Source organism: Gymnoscopelus microlampas (assembly GCF_963454915.1).
Source record: "Gymnoscopelus microlampas genome assembly, chromosome: 13".
NCBI classification, from domain to species: domain Eukaryota; kingdom Metazoa; phylum Chordata; class Actinopteri; order Myctophiformes; family Myctophidae; genus Gymnoscopelus; species Gymnoscopelus microlampas.
The window spans coordinates 25797435-25823620 of record NC_139950.1 but is presented as its reverse complement, the minus strand read 5'-3'; the positions used below and the strand labels follow the sequence as shown (position 1 = coordinate 25823620).

Sequence of the window (26186 nt, the reverse complement as noted above, 5' to 3'; positions counted from 1 at the left end):
AGAGGGTCCGAGAAAAAGGGACAAAGAGACTATATTGGGAAAAATGGGCACGGAGAGACGAGGAAGAGAGACAAAGGGGACGGAGAGAGAAAGAATGGGGGAGAAACACTGATGGACTTGAATGGCTGATTTAACCAGGAATCGACCATACCTCTCTCCACCCGACCCAGAAAAACAACCTCTAGAGACATTGTTTTTATACTGAGCATTATTATATCTTAACATGTAGGTTTTTTTTTCTATTTTTCTCATAGTAAAAAAAAAAGCTGTAAAGAAAGGAAAAACAACTTGAGAAATCTATTTTTTTACTCCAGACTTTTAGTACTGACCTGCGTAAAAAAGGCTAAATAAAGGAAGTTTGTTTTTAGATGCACATAACATGTCATCCAACGTATTGGGGATGCAGATGTCTTAGTACAGTACGCTGTGTGTGAATGTGTGAGTGTGTGTGTGTGTGTGTGTGTGTGTGTGTGTGTGTGTGTGTGTGTGTGTGTGTGTGTGTGTGTGTGTGCGTGTGTGCGTGTGTGCGTGTGTGCGTGTGTGTGTGTGTTTGTTTGTTTGTTTGTTTTCCTTTTTTGAGTCATTTTTTGCGGACTCTTGCCTGCTGCTCAAAGAGACTTGAAGGGCCCCGATCGACCGCACTGCAAGGGGACAAGGCTACGTTCAGAGACAATACACACACCCATGCGCGCTGCGCCCTGTTGGGTAACGTTGCATAATGTTGTTACAGTGTTTAGTTGGGGGGGTGGGAGGGGGGGGGGGGCAACCTGTGACAGCTATGCTAGCTAGGTGCTGAATTGTGACTTAAAAGATGAACTAGCTCTCTTAACACACAGCACAAACGGAGCTTTAAGTGTACGTCAGAAAACAGAAAACATGGCAGCTACATTTGATAATCACAGGTTTCCTGATGTGACTGTAAATTTGAGGTGTACAAGATGTATTGAAATGTAGGGATCCTCTCCCATTGAATCCCGATTTCCCCAATCCCACTTTTGTTTCCATTGCCCCTTGTATGTCTGTTTTTATACATATATAAATATATTTTTATTTGAGGATGTGTAAAATAATTTTAAGGATGGAATATTTATTTAAAATGTGTAATAAATGTACATTAGAATACTGATATTAAACTCTTGTTTGTTAAATGCTTGTATGATTTTTCATTTTCCTTTAAAACACACACACACATGCTTTCCTCAATTGGTTGGGGAGAGTCATTGTGTGTGAACTGTTCTCCCATGACATACAAAAAACAACACCACACATACAGTACATTACGTTACATACAGACACCTTTGACAATAGCTATCCACTCCTGCAAGATATATTCGACGTATGTAGATCCATTTTGTAAGTCAGGCACCACCTACACCAGCAAATTATTTACGACCAGGAACACACAAAAAATGTGTCAAGGATAACAATTTTCCTACTAATTTATGTTTTTATGGACACTCTTTATGGCTTGGCTCTAGTCATCTTTGAGAGGGTCTGTGTGTGTCTGTCTGTCTGTTTGTCTGTCTGGAGCTAATCTGGCAAACCAATGAACCGATCAGCTTCATGGCAATTTATGTTTTTTACGGACACTTTTTACAGCGTGGCTCTGCAATAGGCTAGTCATCTATATGAGTGTGTGTGTGTGTGTGTGTGTGTGTGTGTGTGTGTGTGTGTGTGTGTGTGTGTGTGTGTGTGTGTGTGTGTGTGTGTGTGTGTGTGTGTGTGTGTGTGTGTGTGTGTGTGTGTGTGTGTGTGTGTGTGTGCGTGCGGAGCTAATCTCACAAAACCACTGGTACGATCAGCACTAAGCTTTCTATGCACTCTGCCAATAGGCTACAGATTTGAAGTACTCATTATCTATATGTTTTATACTTTTTGATATGTTTAACTTTAATTTTATAACAGAAGTCAATGGGGCTCTGATTTTTTTGGAGTCATCATAGATATGTCATAGATGACTGATGTCACAGGTTGTTCACTTGAAGTCCGATATCCACATTGGAGCCACGCTGTTCCCATGTGGATCTTGAGATCCAGATCATTTAATTTTTTTAATTGTAGCTCAAGTTCCTTTGAGCAGGAAGCAAAGTTGTCCTGCTTCTTTGAGCGAGACACTTAATCCACTTTCAACCTGGCACCCCTATATTGGGCATATCATTATAGGTGAAAATGTCCAGTGTACTTGCACAGGTGAGCACAAACGGGTGTATCTATCTATACCAGAGTTGGGTATCTCAGTATGTCAAATATTTGTTCAATCTTATTGATTCATTTCCTTATCACTCTATCGCACAAAGATGACCCTCTCTACTGTATCAAAAATAATCAGGCCTCCTCTGGGTCAGTAAAAGCCTTTTCAGTTACGTTGCGCGTCACTCATAGTTTGGCTGGGTATATAATCCTGTAGGAGAGTCCTGGCCAAAAGTTAAAGCTGAATGCCGTTTGACCACTGCATATGGACGATCTCTAAAGACCTGAATCTGCTTCCCTTGAAATGTTGGATTCACATTGGTTGTCACCTTATGCAGTATCCCTTCAACAGCATGGCAATAGTCTACCAAAATGTGGCGGTGGCTCATTATCCCCAGGGCACATTCGGCCACCTCTATGGGCTTCGTCTATCACCGGACCACCATCCAGCTGAAGCGCCTCCTTCAGCAACTTTGTCACAAATGGATCTTCTCTCCCCTCGTTCCCCCAGCAATTCTCACTTTCTGTCTCTTTGAACGTCCATCCAGGGACTTTCCTGAAAGCTGCTCTACTTGGCCAGAAAGAGTTGACTCTAAGGTTTTCAATTTTGCGAAAGTATTAGAAGTTTTTGTCTCTGCTTCCTCCGGGCCCTTGATCTCTATACATTTTCAGCTTTAATTTGGGCACTCATCAAATAGCAGTCATTCTCAGCTTTCAGCGCCGCTATCTTTCTTCTCAGCTGGTGTGACTTATCAGTCACGGTAGCCGTTTTCTCATCAAACCTGTTACAAATCTCTGTCTCAGAGATATTGCTCTGACCTTAGAGATGCTATAACCTCCTTGTTGTCCACAACCTGGAGCATGTCCTTGGGGTCTGTCACCCCCGTTGAGCCCAAGGCTCCTAGGGAACACTGACTGTCAGTAGCTCTGACTTTTGCGATGCTGTAGCAGTCAAAACATCCCAGGTGTCCATACTCTGGAGATTCTCTTCGGGACTCCCCCCCCGCCCAGTGTGAGCTAGTAGATCGACTATTTCCACTATGTCTGAAAGATAGAAAAAAGTATAAAATAGGGCAAAGAGAATTTTCTGAGCGATCAATACACTATCATTAAATAAAAGATACCTCAAACACCCAAAGTACTGCAGGCCACTACATTGTGTGTGCTCCCATTTGCACCCAGTTTTAGGCCTATTTGAACTCTTGGACTGCATAGATCATTTATGATAGAAGTGCTAGCTATCAACATGTACACTATGCATGGTAGGTTACTGAACTAATTAAATGAAATAATCAATAACACTTTTTTATTTTATTTTATTTTCCCATATCAGTGGTAGAACCTTTCTTGCCACAGTCCTTACCCACCACTTCTAAAAAGGAACCAAGGAGAACCATCAGCTTGTAGGTTTTTTCCCCACATGTAACCTGACCAGGGAAAGCTAACAGGGTGTGTGGGTAGAGGTTATTCTTAGTCAGATCCCATCAGGGATAACAAGGTCATTTGAAGTCATGAAGATCCCCCTCCTTTTAGAGCCACGCTGGTGGCAAGGTGGCTTCTGTAGCCACTGGAAACCAATAGGACTTAAATGTTACAATGGTGAGAAAGTTAGAACAGAAAAATAAACATGTTTCTGGAGGAGAGAAATGATTGGCGTCCTGGGCTAACTGGGGCTCTTAAAGATGCCATAATAGATTGCTTAATATTGTTGCATAACATATTAAATTAACATAATTTTATATCCCTTGTCTCTCTCACTGGACAGGGTAATGTCTGGAAATTGAACAAGGGCAGAGGGGTGTGGAAAGACATGCAACACTGTCTCCAACCTGAATCGAAAGGGGGATGTTGCGATTGTCAACGCACTACAACCGGGTTGTGTGTTGGGTGTTCTATTACCCAACACTCTCACAATCACTGACGGATCCACTACATTTGAAAGCAGGTGTGGTTCTGACAGTGGGTCAACATCCACAGATACTCTGATGATCCCATTTCATATACATGCATGTTCATGACCTGGAAATCTGTCTTGGTGTTTGGGTAAGAGTAAGCACAAGCACAACACAGACAAACATGTATACAGAGGATACAGGTGTCACACAAAACACACCAATTACAGCTTCTGGATCACTGTTTTTCTGTAATTGGTTCCCAATTTTCTGCTGCACTGAGAACATCCTTTAGATATTTGACTGCATTAGGTACACATGATTCTTAAAGTAACATTCTCCAATTGTCTAATAACATGACCAGTCAGTAGTAGCAGTCAATGATGTGTTAGTAAAACCTAGTCAATTGCAGCATGTTCACACAAATTACTTTTCCTTATTAAATACATTTAATGAATGTACTACCCCCCCTGCTGTGCGGACACAAATGAGAAAAAAAAACACAACAGATCTATTTCATTCACTAGTTAATCCCAATGTAGAAAAGCCTCTTCGGCCCCTGAGCACTGAATTAAATGGTCTTGACAATACTTGACATTAATCTGATTAAGTCCTTCCACATTGGATTAACAGGGGGATTTATTCCTTAGGGTTTAGCAGACCCTAAACATCAGATAAATCAATTATAGCCACCATTCATGATAACTCAATAACAGGACTCAGATCTTGATAGAAATCAGCTGCTACTACATTCTACTTTTTCTTTCTTACTAGCATTACACATTGTGGATTTGTGAATTGATTGAATTAGTGGAGTACTCCGGCCTGTGCATTACGACTACAGCTACCTTCCTATGACTGTAAAGCCGCAATGCACCCTGGGGAAGTGCTGGGTTGTGGGAAAAATCACACCTTCTGTGTAGCCTGAGATGCCATGCAAATGTGGAGCAATTCGGGTGCAGAGGAAAGGGGGAAAAATCGCTTTCATCCATTTTTATTGAGCCACAACCATCATCCTTAACCCCGGATAAACAAACAGAGCTACTTTCTTCATTTGCTTAGGGAGCAATTTAGACTCTGACTCGCACCCCGCAGCCCCCCCACCCTACCCCTGCGGAGGCCGTAGAATAGCAGGGGTGAGTAGGGATCGTGACCCCTGCCTCCTAAGCAGCCTCGCATGCCACAAGCCGACACAAGGGCCTGCCCCCCATCAAAAACCACTTACAACATCCAACATTTAACATCCAACCACTTATCGTCATTCTAAAACCTTCACTAAGTATAGGATTTTGGAGAAAACATCACCTTGTTAACCTTCCCTGTTCGCTTTTCACCTCTTATCTAGGATCAGAAGGCACTATCTGTCCGTCATTATGTGCTACGGATCAGCACTTTGCCTTATAGAAGAGCGCTGAGGCATCTGAAGATCTTTACTAGATCTCAGGTGAGTTTAGAGATTTACTCATGCAGTACAGAGGTCATTTACAAAGCCTTTTCACCACCAGGTATCACACCACAACTTGGTACAATGTTTCAAAGAGTCTTTTTTTTCTCCCCCCCCCCCCCCCTTTTTTCAAACATTATCCAATTTCCTGGTCCTCATTCTGGAGGATTGGTTTTGATTTCCAATTTATGAGAGCTATCTAATATCACAAATGGACACACATTTGTTGTGCACCCGGAAATTACACATTTATCAATTCCTTGGATATGAATGATAGCGGAATTCGATCTTTGATTTTATTCTGCTGTTGTCTCAATGTGGTTCATTTTATTTGTTCTCAATGTGTACAAAAAAGTGTCAGGTACAAAGGATATTATCCATCAAAAATGACAGTAACCCACATTAAATCCCATTTAACTCGCACACCAACACCCTCCACTCCACTCCATTCAGCCATGTTAACAAAAATGCCAGCAGCCCAACCTGTAGGCCAGATAATTGAAACGCAAACAACTGATCAAAGCTAAGCTCCCAAACCTCGACAGTTTCTTTGTTTATATACGGGCCTTATGGGAGACCTGTTGACTTTTCCAATTGGAGCTGTAAACTCCTGTTTGTCCACGCATCTCAGTCTGATCTGAACAATTACCAGCTAAATGTGTTTGCCAGCTCAGGGACAGAACCCCCCCCCCCCTCCACGCACACACATACATACGCCACCCCTCTCTTCTTCTGCTGCCCTAAAAAGATCAAAAGGGAAGACCCCCCCGGCCCCCTCAGAGAGTCCCCCCCCCAACCCCTCCCTCCTCAAATGCACCCCTCCACTCCCCATCTCCCTCCTCCATCTCCCTCCTCCTCCCCTCCCAACCTCTTCATTTCCTTTTAGCCATGACAGTTCAGCTGGAAAGCCGACCATAAATGATTTTTTTCGACGTCCCAGTGTTTGGGACAAGGCCTCTCAGAGCCGTGCAGCTTTCAACAGGGTGGGGGGTGTGGAGGGTCGGTGGGGTGTGTGTCTCTGAAAAAAAAGAGAGAAAAAGAAAAGAGAAAAAACGATCTGCATATTTCAATTATGTGCAGGCTGTGCTCAGCTGATCAAAGAGTTTAGGGGTTGCCGGTCGTAACTGAAAGCTTGAGGACCCTCATGATGTGAATGAGCACAAATTGATGCTACTGATGCTAAACGGCTAAGCGCCTCACAAAATGTCATGAGGTCAATCAACTTTTGGTAGTCATTTGACCGTGACACAACTTTGGCAGTTTTAGTGCCTAAATAGGCCCCGGGGAATGCTGGGCCGCTTTTCACTTCAGCTCAACTGAAGAATATTTGCATTCAACACTATGACGTGGAACATCAGATAAATGTGGGCAAACAAAAGACAATTTCTTAATTTTATAATTTATAATTGTTCAACCGTCCGCAGAGGTGAATAGAATAAAATGTCACAGGCCCCCAGTCTCCTCAGATTAGTATGCTACAGTAGACCCTTCATTGCGAATATACTTAGATGACAGCCCAGGATGCTTTATGCCCAGTCATGTCAAGCACATTCATGGCATTTACAATGTGTTAACCCCCCACCCCTCTCATTCTTTTAGCCTACTTTTAGCTGTGTTGGGGTGAGGAACCCAGCCCTGTGAGACCTGGCTGATCGCACTTGGGTCCCCCCTCTGTAAGCGTCGCGGTCGCTGTGTTGAATGGGACAGGGTCACGCAGCCACTTCGGCCCGGACAAAAAGCGCCACCTAGGAGCCACATATCTGCCAATCACACACCGTGACCCTGGATCAAACGGCCTATCGCATACCATAACCCCTGATCAAACAGGGCCTTTTGTGGCCTTAATGGAAAAACATGTCAGACAATGGCAGCTTTGAATGTTTGACATGAGATGGGGGTCACCGTACAAGAAAAAACACACAACAACAAAAACACGGCAAGGGCCACCGGGGTCATCTAGGAGGCTGCTATGGGCCTGAGGAAGAGGAGGAGGAGGGACCTCAGGGAGGTGATGAGAACTATTCCAAATGTTGCTGAGAATAATCTACAAGACTGCACAGTAAAATCTGTGGAAACAAATCTAGTTTATTTTACTCCGAAGAGTGTACAAATAGAACCAAATGGACCCTTAAGAGTGTAACAAATGACGGGTCCATTTGGCTCCATTTGCACACTCTTCAGAGCTAAATTAGGCTAACAATGATGAGTTTACCGTGTAGAGTAGGACATATGGACGTACTGTACAATAAACAATTGAAATGAATCTTTTCACACTTCCATCATAGATAGACCCACTAGGTTAATGTACTTATATGCACATAAAATACTATAGGCACTACTAGAACATTCAGGTAGCATTGATGGTACACAGACTCTGGATATGCAGTATACCTGCAACCAGCTCAATGCAGCGTTGCACTTTCCTGTCAGCACAGAGATCAAACCAGCATCCGTTTAATAAAAAAGTAATCTGTTCCTCGCCTATAACCAACCTGCTGTTAACAGGGAAAGAATAATATAATTATGATGCCCAAGCAGTGTTAACCCCAAATAGCCTAATGTTATTTGTATGATTCATTTAATAATAGAAAAGTTGAAAATGCTTATATATCAGACATCAGAATTAACAGACTTCCGAGTAAGCTGCAAGGGGAAATAGCATTTCTATGACATACGACAGGGTTCCCCAATTACTTTTCCCCAAGGGCCAAATTATGTCTCGAAATCGTGCACGCGCGCTTTGCGCTTTTACTTTTTTATTCTTTTTTTTCTCTAATCAAGCTAATTTGACACTGTGTTATTTTAGGCCTGGGATTCTTAAATTCTGTGTTGAGGGTCACACAAGGAAAAAATGCACTCTGGAAACAAAATAAGTCTGCTTGAAAAGTAATACAGATTAACAGCAGCCAGTTATACATACTGAAAATCAAAATAAGTCCAGAATCAACAATTGACTTACAGATGTGTTTGTTAGTCTGCTTGAACAGTAAGACCGATTTTTTTTTTTCAAAAGAAAAAAAACTTTTCTTTTTTTTTGGACTGGAGTCGTCGCGGGCCGCACAGTTGCCTCTCGCGGGCCGCAAATGGCCCGCGGGCCGCCTATTGGGGAACCCTGACATACGATATGAACTATCCAAAGTAATAGCGTATGTGGAAGAGAGGTGAAGAGAGTGCAGGCAGGGTGGAATGGAAGGGGGAAAGTGTCAGCTGGGGTGATTTTTGACCGACAAGCCTTCTTAAGCCTAAGTATACTTTCATAAGAAGCAGTTCCCGAAAGGTCCTTGTAACAGTTGGCCGGATGGTCAAGGCTCCAAGAATTGACAAAGTCGAAGAATGTATATTTTATTTTATTTACCTCCAAACACTGATAAAAAACAGTCCCATGCAGGATTTTTATTTTTACTGGTCTTAGGCAAAAATAATACTTACTGGCCAAAAATACACTTTCAAAAATAGAAAGTAATGAATTAACACTTGACAACTAAGCTAAGAAATAAACAACAAACCAAGAACTTAAGATACTGCAAGGCCCTGGCAGCTCTCCCCTGGTGTTCTCTATCTACCTGTTAGCTTCAAGCAAACTGAGCATTTTCCACTCAACAATTCCAGCCTCCATTATACACCAGTGGCAGGTGAGACCCACCCACAATTAGTAATTGGCATCATCATCAACTCAAACAAGGCTAACCATGGCCCATGAGTTAGACTACACAATTACAGATTTTCTGAGCAAACTTGAAATGGATTTCAAGCCATAAAATAATTCACAAAACAATTATAAAATTAGACAATACAGATTATATATAATTGCCTACAAGACTGGCTGACGAACAGACACACCTCCAAGCCAGCTTGATGACAGTCAATCATTGGAAGGAGCTGTGCAGTGTGCACTTGTAATATCCAGTTTTACACTGCAGTCCTTTAGTGTCTATAGGGCACGGGTTGCCCCGTGACAGTCCTTAAGAAAGTTCTAAAGAGCACCGTGCGAAGTACTACTTAACTGGCTTCGGGAAACCCTTCTTCAGGCCACAGACAGACAGACAGACAGACAGACAGACAGACAGACAGATAGAGTATACAGTATGTAGATATATAGTATAGATAGATAAATTGTTTTGTATTTGTTGCATGTTGCCACTGGTTTACTGGAGGTGGGCCACTAGTTCAGAACCTTTGACCAGTTGTTTGAGCTGCGCGCACTCCCGCACATGTATGGACATGCACGTGCATACCCGTGATAGTGCGTCTACCTTGTGTATCGATCTAAAAAACAACCATTAACACCTCTTACAAACGCTTATAAAAACTGCTGAGTGTCAACAGCACAAATGAACATGATATGAATGACCGACCAGAGGTTATTTCAATTGCCAATGGCTCGGGTGCCAAAATTAGCCAAAAAAAGTAGGATTATATAGCCAATCGGAATGCAGTATGAAAATTGGTATGATACATGTTTATCACATGACTTCAGAGATCATGTGTAGTGGGGTAGTAGCAAAAAGTGTGTTTTGAAGAAAATGCTAATTAGCGGAAGATCCTTTTTTTTCTTTCTTCTTTCTTCTTCTGATGGAGTGCCACCCCTAGACCCATTTGAAAAATGTGGGGTGGAGTGTGTGTCTTCCTACTGGCTGCATGCACAAAAAGTTTGAAGCTGGCTGTCTGTCTGTCTGTCTGGCTGACTGGCTAGCTGGCTGGCTGGCAGGTAGGCAGGCAGACAGCCAGCCAGCCAGCCAGCCAGCCAGCCAGCCAGCCAGCCAGACAGACAGACAGACAGACAGACAGGCTGCAGGCAGGCAGACAGACAGACAGACAGACAGACAGACAGACAGACAGACAGACAAATTGGGTGAAAGAAGCATATAATCTCTGCCTGGCGGAGATAATGAAATCTTGGAATGTGATGTCCACTATGTACAAATGCACAGATTAAAACTTTTGATTCCTATTATTGATGAGAAATGTAAACTATTGCTCCCGAGTCCCAGCATTATGCCCACCAGTAATAGCAGATAGCCGACATGTATATAGGGCTGAAGTGGGTAATGTAGCCTATGTTTTGTAATAATAAACTAAATCTACCTGGTAAGTAACTAAAGAGTAAAAGTACAATATTTGCCTCTGAGATGTAGTGGATTAGAAGTAAAAGTACTGAAAACTGGAAATACTACAGTAAAGTAAAAAATATCTCAAAATTGTACTTAAGAACAGTGCTTGAGTAAATGTACATAGTTACTTTACACCACTGCACTGCACCATACATAACACCACCTGTCAGCATGGGGCAGAAACGCAACAGGTCTAAGGAAGCGCACGTGTGACTGGGACACGATACGTCATCGCGCACTACAACGTAATGCGTAATGACGTAATGACGCAATGGACGTGTAAACAACACTACTGAAAACATGGACTAAAATGGACTATAATCCCTGTTTTTATACAAACTACCACAGGCGAGTTGACTGTGTGTGTAAACGGAGGATTCTAAAATGCTGTTGTTACAGTTGCCAGAGGATATCCTGTACCAGATTCTGTCATATCTGGACTACAGGTCTCTGAGTCGCCTTTCCCAAGTGTGCAGAACCATCCACCACTTTGTGAACCGTGATGCCGTGTGGAAGAGGATCGCCAAAGACTTCCTAAACACCGGGATCACTCCAAATGGAAGAGACATGTAAGATAATAGTTCCGTGAGGAAGGAGGAACATGTGCTTTTAGTATGAGAAGAGAAGCTAACGTTATATATTACCTTGAGTTGGAGAAACGGCAGCACACAACATAATGGAGCAAATGTTGTCGTATGTTGAAGCTGTTTTACTGAAACATGTGCTCACATTGGTCTCACGTACTCATGTATGTGACAGGCTACAAAACAAATTGTCCCTACTGTAGCTACATTCTAATAAACCTCAGTCTTGTTACTGTATACATAATATGTAGCCCTGAAACTTGACTGTCATATCATGACAGTCATGGATGAACTTCGACCTGGTGTTTGCACTATCTCCATTTACAGCCCGTAAATCTACTTAAACGTTCAGATTTCAAATACAAAGTGTTTACCCCATGGCCACGGATGTTACAATTATGTACGGCCCCTCAGATGTACCTGTATCTTCCGTATTGTTCAATAAAAAGCCTTATAATCCGATCGGTGGCCATTTTCTCCTTTTTTTCACCATATGCTTTTAACTACCCTATTGGTTGGGAGGTGTATTGCACTCTGATACATTGTAACTCTATGAGGAAATCGCCACCGATCGGATTAAAATGCTTTTGATTGAACAATACGGAAGATACGGGTACTTCTAAGTGCCCGTACATAGTTATAACATCCGTGGCCATGGGGTAAGACTTTATATTTGAAATCAGAACGTTTAAGTAGATGTACGGGCCGTAAATGGAGAAAGTGCAAACACCAGGTCGAAGTTCGTCCATGACTGTCATGATATGACAGTCATCAGTGAGTTCTGACGTAATCTGTATCAGTTCTGATGTAATGCTTCACTGTGGTGGAAAAGTACTCACATTTCTTACTTAAGTAAAAGTATCAATACTGCAATGTAGAAATAATCTGTTATGACTGTCGGTTCGTACGGAAGGCAAGCTCAGACTGGGCAAGGGAGGCGGATGGGAAAGTGTGTCCATGCAATGCTATTAGCACTCTTAATTGCTATCATTTTGTAATATACCTGTGTATTCGTGAATCGTGATCAACCTTTTATTATCAGCCACAAATAGCCCTACTGGTATGAGAATCACCCTGTCAGATTCCATACTGTCCAAAATAATGATAATACACATTACATTAGCCTATATAATCAGTATAGGCATTTTAGGCATTTAGCAGATATAATGAAGGTACTGTAGTCATGTCTCTCTTTTAATCACTTGAAACCCAGCATCCATATTCTGGGAGGAACATTAGCCAGAAATGGCCGAATTACAAGCTCACAGTGTAGCTATTTTTGGCAAAGAGATTGGGTGTAGACCAAAACAAAAGCGGTCCAAGAAGTAGAGAGCCAACTCGGGTCCTGTTTCTAAGTCTAGAGGGTTTTGTGAAGATGGGTACAATTACCTCACTCAAATGATCCCCTGCTCTGACTGTTAACTCAGACAGAGACGATCCTTAATGCATACAGTTCATAATCACATTCTAAATGGCTTGGGCCACCTTGCTCCATAGCAGTCGGGACACAAGTACACCTGCTGCGCAGAACAGTTGAGTTCACTCCTCTCGCTACTTAAAGTTTATTGCCAGACAGTAGGAAAAATGAGAGGGCAAAATACTGCTGAATGCAGAAGTAAAGCCTGGCTCTGAGATCTCAGCATGGCTGATTTGGCCCAGAGCCACAATGGCATCATAATTTCCTCCCTTCTAACCTTTTCCCCCATTGCCAGTGATTGCTAGTGAGGCCCATTCTAATCAAACCAGCCGTCACCTCCCTGAGACGCCCAGGCAAAGGCCAATGTAAATGAACTTGGCGGACCTGCTGAGAGTGTCAGGGCAGCACATCCTTCAGCTGCTAGCTGGGAGAGAAGCAAGCTGCTTCCTCCCTGATTTGTGTCAACCCCCTCTGGCATGGGGCTGACGAACACATGTGAATGCATATGCTACTGTTCTGGATGAGTGTCAGCCTCTACTGGGAACAAGACACTGACACAGTCATGTTTTCACATAATTTTTTTAGGCTATGGGTGCTCAATATTGAAATTCTGGCCATAATATCCCATAATTGATTAACTGCATGGTAAAATCGATCGATACTCTTATTGCAATACAAGTTTCCAGTACGGTTTACCTTACACACTTTCTGTGCTTTTTTTTTGCCAAACTGTTAATCAAGTATTCAATCAATCAATCAATCAACTGATTTCTTAGGCCTACTGATAAATGCTACGCTCTTTCACTACTACTTCTTCTTTCACTACTACTGAAGGAGATGAATACATACGTAGTTGTTCAAACAACTTAAACAATTTAACATTTATTTTTCTTAACATTTTTCCAATGTCTTTGATAAATTGTAAAATACACTTGTAAAATTACACTATGCATTACATTCACCCATTCACTCACCTACGGCGGAGGAAACCATGCAAGACACCAACATGCTTATCGGGAGCAGTTGGGATTAAAGTGTCTTGCTCAAGGACACTCTCTTTCCAAACGGTCTGCTTTCACCACTGAAGGAAATGAGCAGACATTAGTTCAAACAACTTAAATGTTGTAAAGATTTAACATTTATTTTTCTACAGTTTACAACAAGGGAAACATCAGAATGATCTTCAATGAGCTCCTATTTCATCAACAACAGTGTATGCAACCATAATGCTCAGACAATGAGCAATAATAACAAACAATCAAGATAAGGGTGATTGTTTTCCATACATCCTCAGTACAAATACATTTTTATACATTCATAATAATATATTTTCATTTTCTTTTCAAGTTATTTACAACTCATGACTGTTGTATGAAGCTGTGGTATCTTTCTTCTTTCTTCTATTGTCTGTTTGTTGGCAACTTTACAGGAATATAAATAATAATAATAAATAAAATCATTGAAATTAATTGAATTTACCTCACTCTAAGAACAGAGTGTTCTCTGTAAATCCGAACTAGAGTGTTCTTTGTATTTCTAAACTATAGTCCTATCTATTGAATATTGATATGGTTAAGATTTGGGGATCAAGGTCATCAGTCAAATGACATAATTGTCCATTATTATTCAAATGGTTAATGATAGAGATATAGTTACATTTATTGACGAATCGGAAATTACATATGGTCTTTAATTTGACAACATGACCCTTGATCTTGCACAACCTTGAAAGGTCAAGGTCACGGTCAATGCCCAAAAAAGTGTAAGCTCACCCAGTGTTTAAAGGGGTGCAGGTTTTTGTTCATCTTGTAATGTCAATGTGTGACTGTCATTGCAGATATCCTTATATCCCGCTGAAGGAGAGAGTGAAGGCTGCACAGAACTGGTACAACGGGGTTTGCAAAATAGCCACTCTTCTGAAATGGAAGACAAAGTAAGTGTTTGCATACACCTGTTCACGAGACACAATGGTGCTGTTCCGGTGCGTGTTACTGGCTCGAGTACCTCACCTGGTACTTTTTTGGTATCAACTCTGTTGAGGTTACAAGCGAGCTTCTGGCGATACCAAAAGCTGACGCGAAACAACAATGCGGACTACTGATTGGTCAAAGACAATACCGTCATTGCATAATTGTGTCAGCTACATTTTCACGACACTGCGTTACAAAGAAGTAGAGCATTAATTTAAGGGAAAAAAACCCAGATAGAAATATGGAGATATGTTTCTGCCTGACAGCAATAATTTGTATTTCTGTCTATGCAATTCAGAGCACTAAGCAAATGTATGCATTTCCTGTTTTTAGGTTGTTGCCATGGTTGCAGCTGGACGGGGACGTGCTGTTTCTGTCCCAGGCTGCAGACATTGGGGCGTACGCCTTGCGACACAACAGGGGCAAGTTCCACCGCTATCCGTATGCCGTGTACTCAGGCCACGATGTTGATGTGTGTCGCTTCGCTGTGACGGACTCTCACCTCATCAGTGGTGGAAGGTAGCCTCGTAATCTAATGCAATTTGTATCTCATGACACGACTGAACCTGAATTGTCATACATACTGTATGTGATAAAACATTTAATGTGTAGCGTGAAACCTCAGCTTGTTTCGATAATTTAACTATTTCCTCAGGACACATCATCGCAACTTCTTTCATTTTCTGAGTGAAATGTTTCTTTTTAATGGGATTGTTAAAACACAGGTTTAATACGAATTAATTTAAAATGTGACGTCATTACAATTTTAATTATTTTCTTTTCGGTAATATCCTCCAACTGTGTCGTTGTCAGCGATGGGAAGATTGTGGTTCACAGCAAGAGGAGCGGTGTCTCCGTGGAGCTGTCGGGTCATAACCAGGAAGTGAACTGCCTGGACTCGAGAGGAGGACTGATTGTCAGTGGGTCCCGGGACAGAACTGCCCGGGTGAGACATATTAGTAGACTGTATTTTCCCTGCCGTGCGATGCCTATGGAGTAACTGACCTACAGTATCAGTGAGAGGTGAAGCCATGTCAACCCTAGGCGTTATACTGCAGCTGACCAATCAGTGTAAGCTGAAGTGCTACCGCGTGCCGAACTGGCACTGCAAGCAACCTCGCTGCTTTTAAAGGACCACTTTGGCCTTTTTCAACCTATGATCATATAATTGGTTCTCACTGATGCTCATTATATGATGGTACCATTTCTGTCTACTCACTCTGTGTCTCAGAGGAGGGCTGTGAACAGTTCAGAGACCTGCCTACCAGTGACATCATCAGTAGGTAGGTTCGGCCATTTCAAACAACTTTCTTTTTTACCCTTTTTTTTGCAAGAACAATGGCTCCAATTTAAGCATAATTTTACAGGAATAGAAAGGCTGTAGTTTCTAGTTGTTGTGGAATCTCCATCGATGATGTCACTGGTAGGCAGGTTTCTGAACTGTCCACAGCCCACCAATGAGACACAGAGTGAGTAGACGGAAATTGTGCCATCTTATAATGAGTATTAGTAAGGACCAATTACTGTATATGAAGATAAGGTTGAAAATGGGTGAATTGCTCCTTTGATAGTCTCACCATGTCAAACATGAATGAAACCCATTTGCTAAACTCCGTTGTTGCTGGGGATGTAAAATTGACGAGACGCTGGAGCTTATCTGGCCACAAAAAGGAACCGAAACAAAGCGGTAACAAGCTATCTTTGCCATTTCACAGAATGGCTGTGTAATGGCAAGGCTGGCAGCCAGTAACACCTGCTGTGTTTTCAGCCAACTCCCACCCCACACTGTCAGAGAGATCCCAGCCAGTCTACAATTACAATGTTGATCATATGGCATTTTCTCGTTGTCTTTGCCAATAAATAAGGCTATGGGTTTATGATTAACAAAAGATTGCCTGGCATTTTGTCATTGCAAATACCCCCGTGATAACCCATATACTGTATTTATGCAGTATATATAATATTCTAAGGCTCTGGGTTGACAGAAGCCCTCCAAGATTGGCCTAGTTCATTGTTTTCGTAAATTAAAATCATATTAAATTATACGTACTTAACATCAGCTATGATATGTTGGCATGGGGCCCAGAAATCCAAGTGGCTGCCCTGCCTGTGTGACAGTGTGACAGTGTTTGACATAATGTTCTTAGTGGTCAGGGTGAACTGGTGGCTCAGGCAATTCTGCACTGGCCACATAATTGCAGTGTGCTGGGTTTAAATCCAGCTTAGTACCCGTGTCTCTTGTCATACCTCCTCTCTATGTTCTCCTTGCTGTCTCTCTCCACATCGCTGTCCCTAATGGTGGGTTTTCTGCAATTATTTGTCTAGATTTGGACTCTCGGTTCCAGCTGCCCCCGAGACACAATACCCATGTATGACAGAGTTTGGTCTGTGGCCATTAGCCCCACGCTGAGGTAAGTGCCCGTTCACTCGTTCTCAAAACACTTAATGTGGCTACAGTTATTAAGTGTTCATCAATGGTCATGTTCTAAAAGAAATAGCAGAAATGCCTGCACATAGCTGACTGAATGATTATGGCGATGAATACAGTACATTTTCGTGTTGAATTTGTCAGTCCCCCCACATTTTCAATGATTACTCTATACTCTATTGGAGTCATTACGGTAAAAGGCTGCGCATAATTATGCAATCTGAAGTCTGTGTCCATTGTACAATCAGTAATTTTACCAAATAGTGTGTGTGTGTGTGTGTGTGTGTGTGTGTGTGTGTGTGAGAGACAGAGTGAAAGAGAGCGAGAGAGAGAGAAAATGTTTGAGCGTATGTATCTTCGCAGACAATATAAATAGTTTTGGGTTTTCTAACCTCAGTCAAATTAATTAATTATAGAAAAATAACGATAACTTTAAACATTGTCTACAGCTGGTTCAAGTACAAAGTACTTTGGCTGCTGAAATAAATTGTCCAGTGAAATGTTGCAAAGACAGTTTGTTTCATGCCCTGGCAATCACAGACTAATAACATTTTACAACATACTGATTGTATAACTAATCCAACAGTTGATTAGATTATTTTCTTTTTTGCATTGCATATGGTCTCATTTTATTAATTGTTACCCAACGTATGCATGACTACTTGAACACACTGTACAGTAGAAATGGTTTAGAAATTACAAGGGGAAAAATGCCTTTGATTTCTCAGCCATGTTTACACCCAGAGACTTAATGACTTACAAAGACATGTGCGCGCATTGTTAATGACACACAGGCAGACAGATGTGCAGGGTTGTAACAGTATCCGTGCTTCAGCACCTGCTGGTCCAGCACAGGGGCAGCTGATCCGTTCAACTCGCCATGAAGATGCAGAGTCCAGGGACCCCCCCCCTCAACATTAATGATTCAAGATTGGGTGGTTAGGTTGCTTAACCCATTTAGACCAGGAAAGAATCTGTGTCATTTTTAGATTTCTTTGGGCTATTCAAAAAATCAGATCTACAAGCTCATGAGCTTGCTATTTTTGAATATCCCAAAGAAATCTAGAATGACAGATGCGTCCCCGGATTGAATGGGTTAACCACTTAAACCCTCTACTTAGTAAACGAATACTTAGTTGACCAGGTCGGCTGTGTATGGTCCGCTCCTTTCCCCCCCCTCTACACCAAATATCTTTGCCGAAAATAACAGATCTACAAGCTTCGTGAGTTGTGACACATTGTGAGCTTATAGGGCTGCTGTTTTTGACGAATGTTCCCCTAGAATAGCGATTATAGGGTTCAAGTGGTTAAGATAAGATAATGAGTTAAATTAGATTCCTCTTGGTGCTACCTAGAATCCCTGGCCTACAAATCACGCCGCCCTTTGGAAAAACTGCAGAGGAAATCCTAAGTATTATTTTCAAACCACTGCAGCCAACTCTGGCAAAATTTAACTGGCTGAATTGTTGCATTTGGGGGTAATAGTCTCAATAGATTTTCCATTCAGATAGTTAATGATATTCTTTGGTGGTCTGACTTACCTAACTGGAGCATCCTGTTTGTCTTTAATGTTCATTTGATTTTGATAACCATCTGCTGTATTGACTTTGGAAGCAATATTTTTTTCTATATTATACCAACAGTAAAGACAAAAGCTTTACTTTTTTTTCATTAAGTTAAAATTATTCTTTTTACAAATCTTTCCTTACTTGCACATAGTTATTTTTTTCCCAGCAGGTTTAAATTCCAGTCTACATTTTTGCACACCTACCACCTATATTTATATTTTCTCCATGGCCCCCAAAAATTCCCCTAAGGCGTCATGTTTCTCAACTGGTTTCACGCTGAGATCCATAATTGACAGTGAAGTCAGCATCCATTGCATTTAAATAACACAATATTACTATACATTAAAGTTACTTTGTTTTGTGACCCTTGGAACATCTGCCACTCTTGGGCCCTAACCCACAGGCTGCAAAACCTGATCCATTGAGGCAAAAGCCGTCTGTGTGAGAAAAGTAACTTACAGAAACTTTCTGAGGAGAGTGCACTCAGAGTCCGAGTGCACTAGCATTCTGGGACAGTGTTACTAGGAAACACTCACATTCTCAACCATGTACTTATCCAACCCAAACTTGCCTTTTGCCACTCAGCACACAGACACGCACATGCACACGCATCTACAGTATGAACCTCTTTCGACAAGGCTCTCAGTCCTCTTTGCACACTTAACACACACTCACAAATGTATGCTCACTCACATACACAGTCTCAGCACACATGGACCCGTACTGTACACATACACTCATACGGAGGTAAATTGAATTTTACTCTGACAAACAGATCCTCGTATTAAGTCCAGTCTTACACTCTCAGAGACAGTTAAGCTAACACTCAGGATTTTGCCATGTACACACACACACGCACGCGCGCGTGCGCGCGCGCACACACACACACACACACACACACACACACACACACACACACACACACACACACACACACACACACACACACACACACACACACACACTCACTACCGGTGGCCTTGCCCACCTCAGCCGGCTCTGAGAGATCTGAGAGGGAACGGGACGATTATCCACATCATTAATTCTCCAATTTACTGGCTGAAATAGCAAACCGTGCCTCAGCCTGCCGCCCCCTCATAATGGAAACCCGCTCCCTGCCTCTCACTGACCAACGGCCTGGTTAATTAAAACCACTCTGGAACCCAGGTGTCAACTCCCTGATAAACATACAACATCCCTCCCCAGTACACTCAGTACCCCTCCTCCCAAACACCCCAGAGCCAAGTAAAGTCTTCCCTCCGGCTTAAGAAGTTGGTGCCCAGCGCGTGGAAAATAAATTGTTGTGGCCTGTAACATTTGTTTCTTAAGCCATTGGGTTTCGGCAGCTTTCACGCAAGGATCTGAGTTTTGCATTTATGGTGAAGTCTGGGATCCCAAATAACGCAATATTTCTTCTGGTTGTTTAGTCGCCTTTCTGCCTCCAAGCCTGCCTGTCTGCTCCCCCTGTTTGGTTAAATTATCTATAAAACATCAGTTTTCAGTGCTGCTAATTCTACTAATTCTTCACATAGCAAAATCCTGAGTGTTAAGATAACTGTGAGAGTGTAAAACGCGCTCCATTGTTACACTCCTTAGGCCTTTGAGGCATAGTCTCTGAATAGTCTGAGACATTTGTTCATGCCATGTGCCCTGGCAGATAAGTTTGGACAACGTAGGGCAACGTAGAACGCTCAAGTGCCTTTTTTACTTCGACATATGTACAGTAAGTAGAGAGAAGTGAACGGCGGCTGCCGCCCTCTACACCATGCCTTGTGCCGTAGGGAGGAACGAGGGAGGAAGCGACAGACGGAGAGAGAGAGAAGCGAGCAAAAGGAGAGAGAGGGGAGAGAACCCCTTTTGTTGTAAATGTAATTGTCTCTGCTTCACGCTTGAAAAATCTAAAGAGTTGAAAGAGTGTGTGTGTGTGTGTGTGTGTGTGTGTGTGTGTGTGTGTGTGTGTGTGTGTGTGTGTGTGTGTGTGTGTGTGTGTGTGTGTGTGTGTGTGTGTGTGTGTGTGTGTGTGGTGGTGGTCAATATGAACACTGGAAATGAAAATCTGAAAACTTAATTGCCAAGTGAGAGGTTCATACAAGGAATTTACTTTGACCTGGTGACAGGTACTCCAGTTTGGGGTCCAACAGTTAATCAAACTAATCGTTTTAAACGATCATGAAAATGATCACTAATTGATAAAATAATATTTGATCTATGCTCACAATGTCATAATGTCACGCTTTGGGCGCATGTAGATCGGCTATTTTTGCTGTTTTTGAGCGACACTGTTATACCATGACAGTAGGGCTGCCGCCCTACTAGGAAGTAGGGCTTAAGTGGTTAATCAAACTAAACGATTTTGTTGATTATAAACAATCAATTAGAATTTGTTATGTCGATTCATTAATATAAAAAAAGAAAACATAAAAAAAAAGTTATCAATGTAATTATTGCTAAGATAATTGATAGTTGCATCCCTAAGCCCTATTATACTACACTGCAGAACTAACATACAGTAATACAACTGGACTTTCAGAACATGCATTCACACAGCAGACTATAGATTAGACACCAGACAATACTCATAGCTTAATGATGGGCAAGTACTAACCAATGCTAGACACATCTAAATGATTGCCACTGCGTGTTATAATTTCACCAGGAAGTTCTTTTGACAGCTTATCTTTGGAGTCAAACCCAGACGGACGGTCTGTGCAAACTAACATGTCACACTGTGCTTAGTTGTAGTTTTTCACGGCAGCAACACTGCTAAGGCTATAAATACAGTCTCAGCAATTGTCTACTGTAGTGTTCAACAACCAGTGGGCTGTGACGAAATATTGGGTTGGAATCCATTCTCACAGCGTCATGGACGGAGGATGAATTAGATATGGGAACATGTGGTCCGTAGTACGTTGGCTCATGGCTGTGTGGTGAAGTCACAATTTGGGTCCTGAGCACACCGAGTTGGGAACAGTCCCGTCAGGATCTTAGTAGGCATTTCTTGCCAGTTGAGCTCAAACAGTTATAATGGGGCGAGGCAGCACGTATTGGTTATCTAGTGTGATGGGTCACAAGCATTAATGATGTCACAATTGTTACATACTCGTCTAATTGCAATTATTTGAGATAATCGCAATTATCTTTGCATAATCGTCATCGTTTGCATGTTGAAGGATTTTCACGCATTTTCAAATATTAAAAAAGCAGAAATAGTAGATCTAGCAGAAATAGCAGAACTAGAAGCTTAAGCTTGTAGATCTGCTATTTCTGGTATTTTTACATGTATACATTGTTTTAAATATGTCAATAATTTCTTTGTATATTTCAGTTATTTGTCATATCTGCCCTGTGCAATTTTTGATTATGAAGCATAAAAGGCTTCATATGTTCCAATGTTCAATGCCAAAAACACAGTTAAATTGTTAATAGCAATTATTTAAGTGACAATGAATCGTCAACCTAAATTTGCAATCATGGCAACATGTGTTCGACAGATTCTCGACATATTTTCGATCATTGTCTGTCCTTTCAGCCAATGGGGCTACTTTCCCATACTCTGAACGGGCGGTCTCGTCCCCCCAAGCTATGGCGCGACCGGCATTTTCCTAGTGACTTGCAGGCGAGATAGCCCCGCCCACACCAGGCGAGCGCAGTCAGCGGCGCACAGAAGTCAAGGCACAGACGGCTGTGTTGTTGACGGACAACGGATGCACGCTTATGAGAAACAACAAATATAAAACCTGGCGAAACAGTTGCGTGCATTAAGATGAGGATAAAGGAAACATTCAAAAAAGAAAGCAAGCTGGTACAGTATACATGACTGGTACAGTGGAGAGAGACGGGGAACATGGAGAGAGAGAGTAGGGGAGCAAAGGGTCTGGCCAGCCGGGAATCAAACCAGGGGCTCGCTGTTAGGCGTTATAGCCCATGAGGTACTCACCCTAACCAATCAGCTATCAGGTCGCCCTGAAAAGGAAGGCTGGTCGGTGTGTCTTTGAAGATATCTACAATTCTCAGGCCAATGGTTACCACTAAACCAATGAGAAATGCTAATGCTGTCTTGTGGCTTGCTGGTTCACTTTGACTTCAAGGCGAACAATGCTAGCAAGAATCCTTTTTGTACACCAAAGCTAGCGGCATCCATTTGTTTCATTGAGGACAATGCAAACTTTTTTTTTCTTAGTTGAATGAAGTAACCCCTTACATACGCACTCGCACTCGCACACACACACACACACACACACACACACACACACACACACACACACACACACACACACACACACACTCTCTCTCTTTCCATCACCATCTCTTCGATTTTATTTTCCATTCATCTCAAGGTCTGTTAGCAAGCTTTATTGTGGCTACGGTGAAATGTCAGCGCTAGCATGGGACAGATCCCCACCAGCGCAGAAAAGAGATTGATCCCATCAGTGGGCTTAGGCTTTGGCCTTTCTTCGGTTCATATTGCTTTTCTCAATCCCATTTTCTTTATCTGCTCACAGGTGTAGCTCATCTCGGACAGTTATTGAAATATTACACAGCACTGCAGGAGGTTAACTGCAGGAGATAACAGGGCTCAAATGTGGCCGGTCAAGTGTTACTTCATTTAGATAAAGCTTAGTTTCACTAGTTAGTCCACTAGTTAGTTCTAGTGTAATTATTTCATTGGTTGGGCCAGATGCTGACAAACTCACAGACTGATCATTATGTACATTTGGAGTATGTGGTTATTGGGTTACTCAAGGTTACTGTCTCCTCCTTCTTGCTCTCCTCTCCTCTCACTTCCTCTGTTCTCTCTCTATCACGTCATGATGTCTTATTATGTCTTAATATATGTTATTTCTGTTTCTACCTGCATTTATTTTCTCTGTCTCTTTCTCTCCGTCTATCTCTCCCTCTCTCTCTCTCTCCCTCCCTCTCTCTCTCTCCTCTGTCTCTGTCTCTCACTCTCATTCTTTACATATATCTCTCCTCTCCCTCCGTGCAGTTTGAGGCTCCAGTTGTTGGTAGAATAAGCAGTGATGGAAAAAGTACTCAAATGTTTCAATACTGCAATGTAGAAATACGTATGTCCCATTTCCAGTTTTCAAATGTATAAGAATCATTTGAAAATAGCAAATCTACAAGCTTGTAGATCGACTATTTTCAAATGGCCGAAATGTATCTAGGGCTGAAGTGGTTAATGTAGGTTTTGTAATAATAATAATCAAAATCTACAAAGTAACTAGTAACTAAAGTTTTAAAATAATTGTGGTGGGGTAAAATTACAATAATTAACTCTGAGATGCAGTGGAGTGGAAGTAAAAGTATTGGAAATTGGAAATACTCAAGTAAAGTACGGATACCTCAAAATTGTACTTAATTACAGTACTTGAGTACTTAGTTACTTTCCACCACTGAGAAAGAGTAGGAAGTCGGGGCAGGTGGTTGTGGCTAATAGTTGACTGGAGGTGTTTCCTGTGCGGCCCAGCTCTCAGCCAAACAAGACCAGGCAGGTGGTGAAGTGTGTCTGGTAGCTGGTTGGCTGCAGTATGCAGCGGCAGCCAGGTCAACTAACTGCGCCTCACACACTGAGTCACGGCTGATAGGGTTTCTTCTGCTCCATGGGGCCTTGGATGGACCAGAGAGTCTAATGGTTGACTGGTTGCTTGTCTGGACGCTCAGTCCAGCTAATGGCTGTCTTCTCTCTACAAGCTTGCGTGTCAAGGACCCCCCAAATTAATATCTATTTGGCCGCGCGTGGACCCCCATCTGAAAATAGTGTGTGCCAGGGACCAAGGTTATTATAATTGACGAAAAACGAAATAACGAAAATAATTTTCAATAACTGAACTAAATAAAAACTTTATATTTTTTTTACGATAACTAACTGAAACTGTATTGCGTGTTTACAAAACTAACTAAAACAAACTGAAATGATAGACAAAATGCCCTTCGTTTTCATTTTTCGCGTTGATTGTCCAACAGTAACTGGATATATATTTTTAAATGGTATCTTTTTTTTTGTTTTTATTACACAATACTTACTCTGTCAAAACGAACTTAAACTAAACTATAATGAAAAATCCAAAACTATTGTAACCTTGCCAGGGACCCCCTTTTAGCCTGTAACCATTATATTTATACTTTAACATTTGACAGTTACAAATGTTCGCTTAAAATAAATATGATATTTATTCAAAGATTTGCACAAATTTTCACGATTAAAAAAACACAAAACAGATCTACAAGCTCATATGAACTATTTTTGAATAGCCAAAGAAATCTAAAATGACAGAGATGCATTCCCGGATTTAATGGGTTAAAAAATGCCTTCACTTGTCACTTGTTCATGCCTTCACTTGTCTCTGTCTAGATCAGTCATTCTCAACCTTTGTCATTTCAAACAGTGCCAGTTTGATATGCATTAGGTGCACGGACCCCCCTTTGATACGATTTTGTCTCTTGGAACCCAATCTACACTGTAAAATGGCTGTGTGTCAATCATTTAATTGGGACCTCTGGGGATCTCTGGATTATGCGTTCCAGAACCCATTAAGGCCTGAGGTGCCGATTCTGCAAAATGTCAGTTTTCTGAAAAAAACGTATGTTACTATATCAGTGGTTCTCAAACCTTTTCATATCAAGGACCTCCAAAATGATATGTATTTGGCCGGCGACCCCCATCTAAAATTTGCTTTAAAAATATATATATTCAATATATATTCAAATTTTCACGAAAAATAATAGCAGATCTACAAGCTCATATCACTGTGCCGCGCTATGAGCTTGTATATCTGCTATTTTTTAATAGCCAAATAAATCTAAAATGATACAGATGTCTTAAAGGCTTAAAACCAAGCCAAACTGTTGTTTGGTGTGATATGAAGCCTAACTCTTTTGGACCACATTGGCTTTGCTGCTGCCCCACATCACCCTGGCCAGCGATTCCCAACCCGTGGGCTATGAGGATATTGCAAATAATTGGCACTACACTAAGATTTGAATGGTGATATAACATTAAAGGTAGGGTAAGCGATTAGGTTTTTTTAGGCAACTCTTTAATACAGAAAATACATTTTCCGGTGGGTTGCCAATTTCAGCCAATCAGCGAGAGCACCCATTTATCAGCTTAAATTTTATTGTGTTCCAGTTTGAAGTTTGTCTGCTCATTTCGTTCTGTCATCACTTCCAATTTCACTTGTTTAATATGTATACTTTTGCGAGTTCTCTCTCCTGCTTGGATAATATTGTAATCCGACCTGACATTTATTTTCTGTTTACTAAAGAGCTGGAGAGACAGGGAGACTCCGGTTATGGAACAAACATGTAACAAAAATATATCACTTACCCTACGTTAATATTAAAAAAAAATGTTTTCATTGTGATACCAATAATAAATAGGGACTTAAAGTATGCTATGTTTGTCCCATTGATCCAACACATTCGATTGATTGATCATTAAATAAGCAGGCTCTGAAAATGCATACATGCGGCCCACCCATCTGGGTGGGCTGCAGATTTTCAAGTGTTCCCTGATCCAGAAAAGGTTGGGAACCAGTGGCCTATAAGCAGCTAAAGTTGATATCCTCAGTGGAGCTGG

General features: G+C 41.7%; 1 protein-coding gene across 1 annotated transcript in view; it reads left to right on the top strand.

Annotated features, from left to right (window-relative positions):
• Positions 1-10908: 10908 nt before the first annotated feature.
• fbxw4 (F-box and WD repeat domain containing 4) overlaps positions 10909-26186 on the top strand; it is a 75606-nt gene continuing 60328 nt past the window's right edge. The window contains exons 1-5 of the mRNA XM_084076693.1: positions 10909-11206; positions 14476-14571; positions 14942-15127; positions 15422-15554; positions 16934-17019. Coding sequence (XP_083932819.1) covers positions 11022-11206; positions 14476-14571; positions 14942-15127; positions 15422-15554; positions 16934-17019 — 686 coding nt within the window. The 5' untranslated portion in view covers positions 10909-11021. The remainder of the gene's footprint in view (positions 11207-14475; positions 14572-14941; positions 15128-15421; positions 15555-16933; positions 17020-26186) is intronic.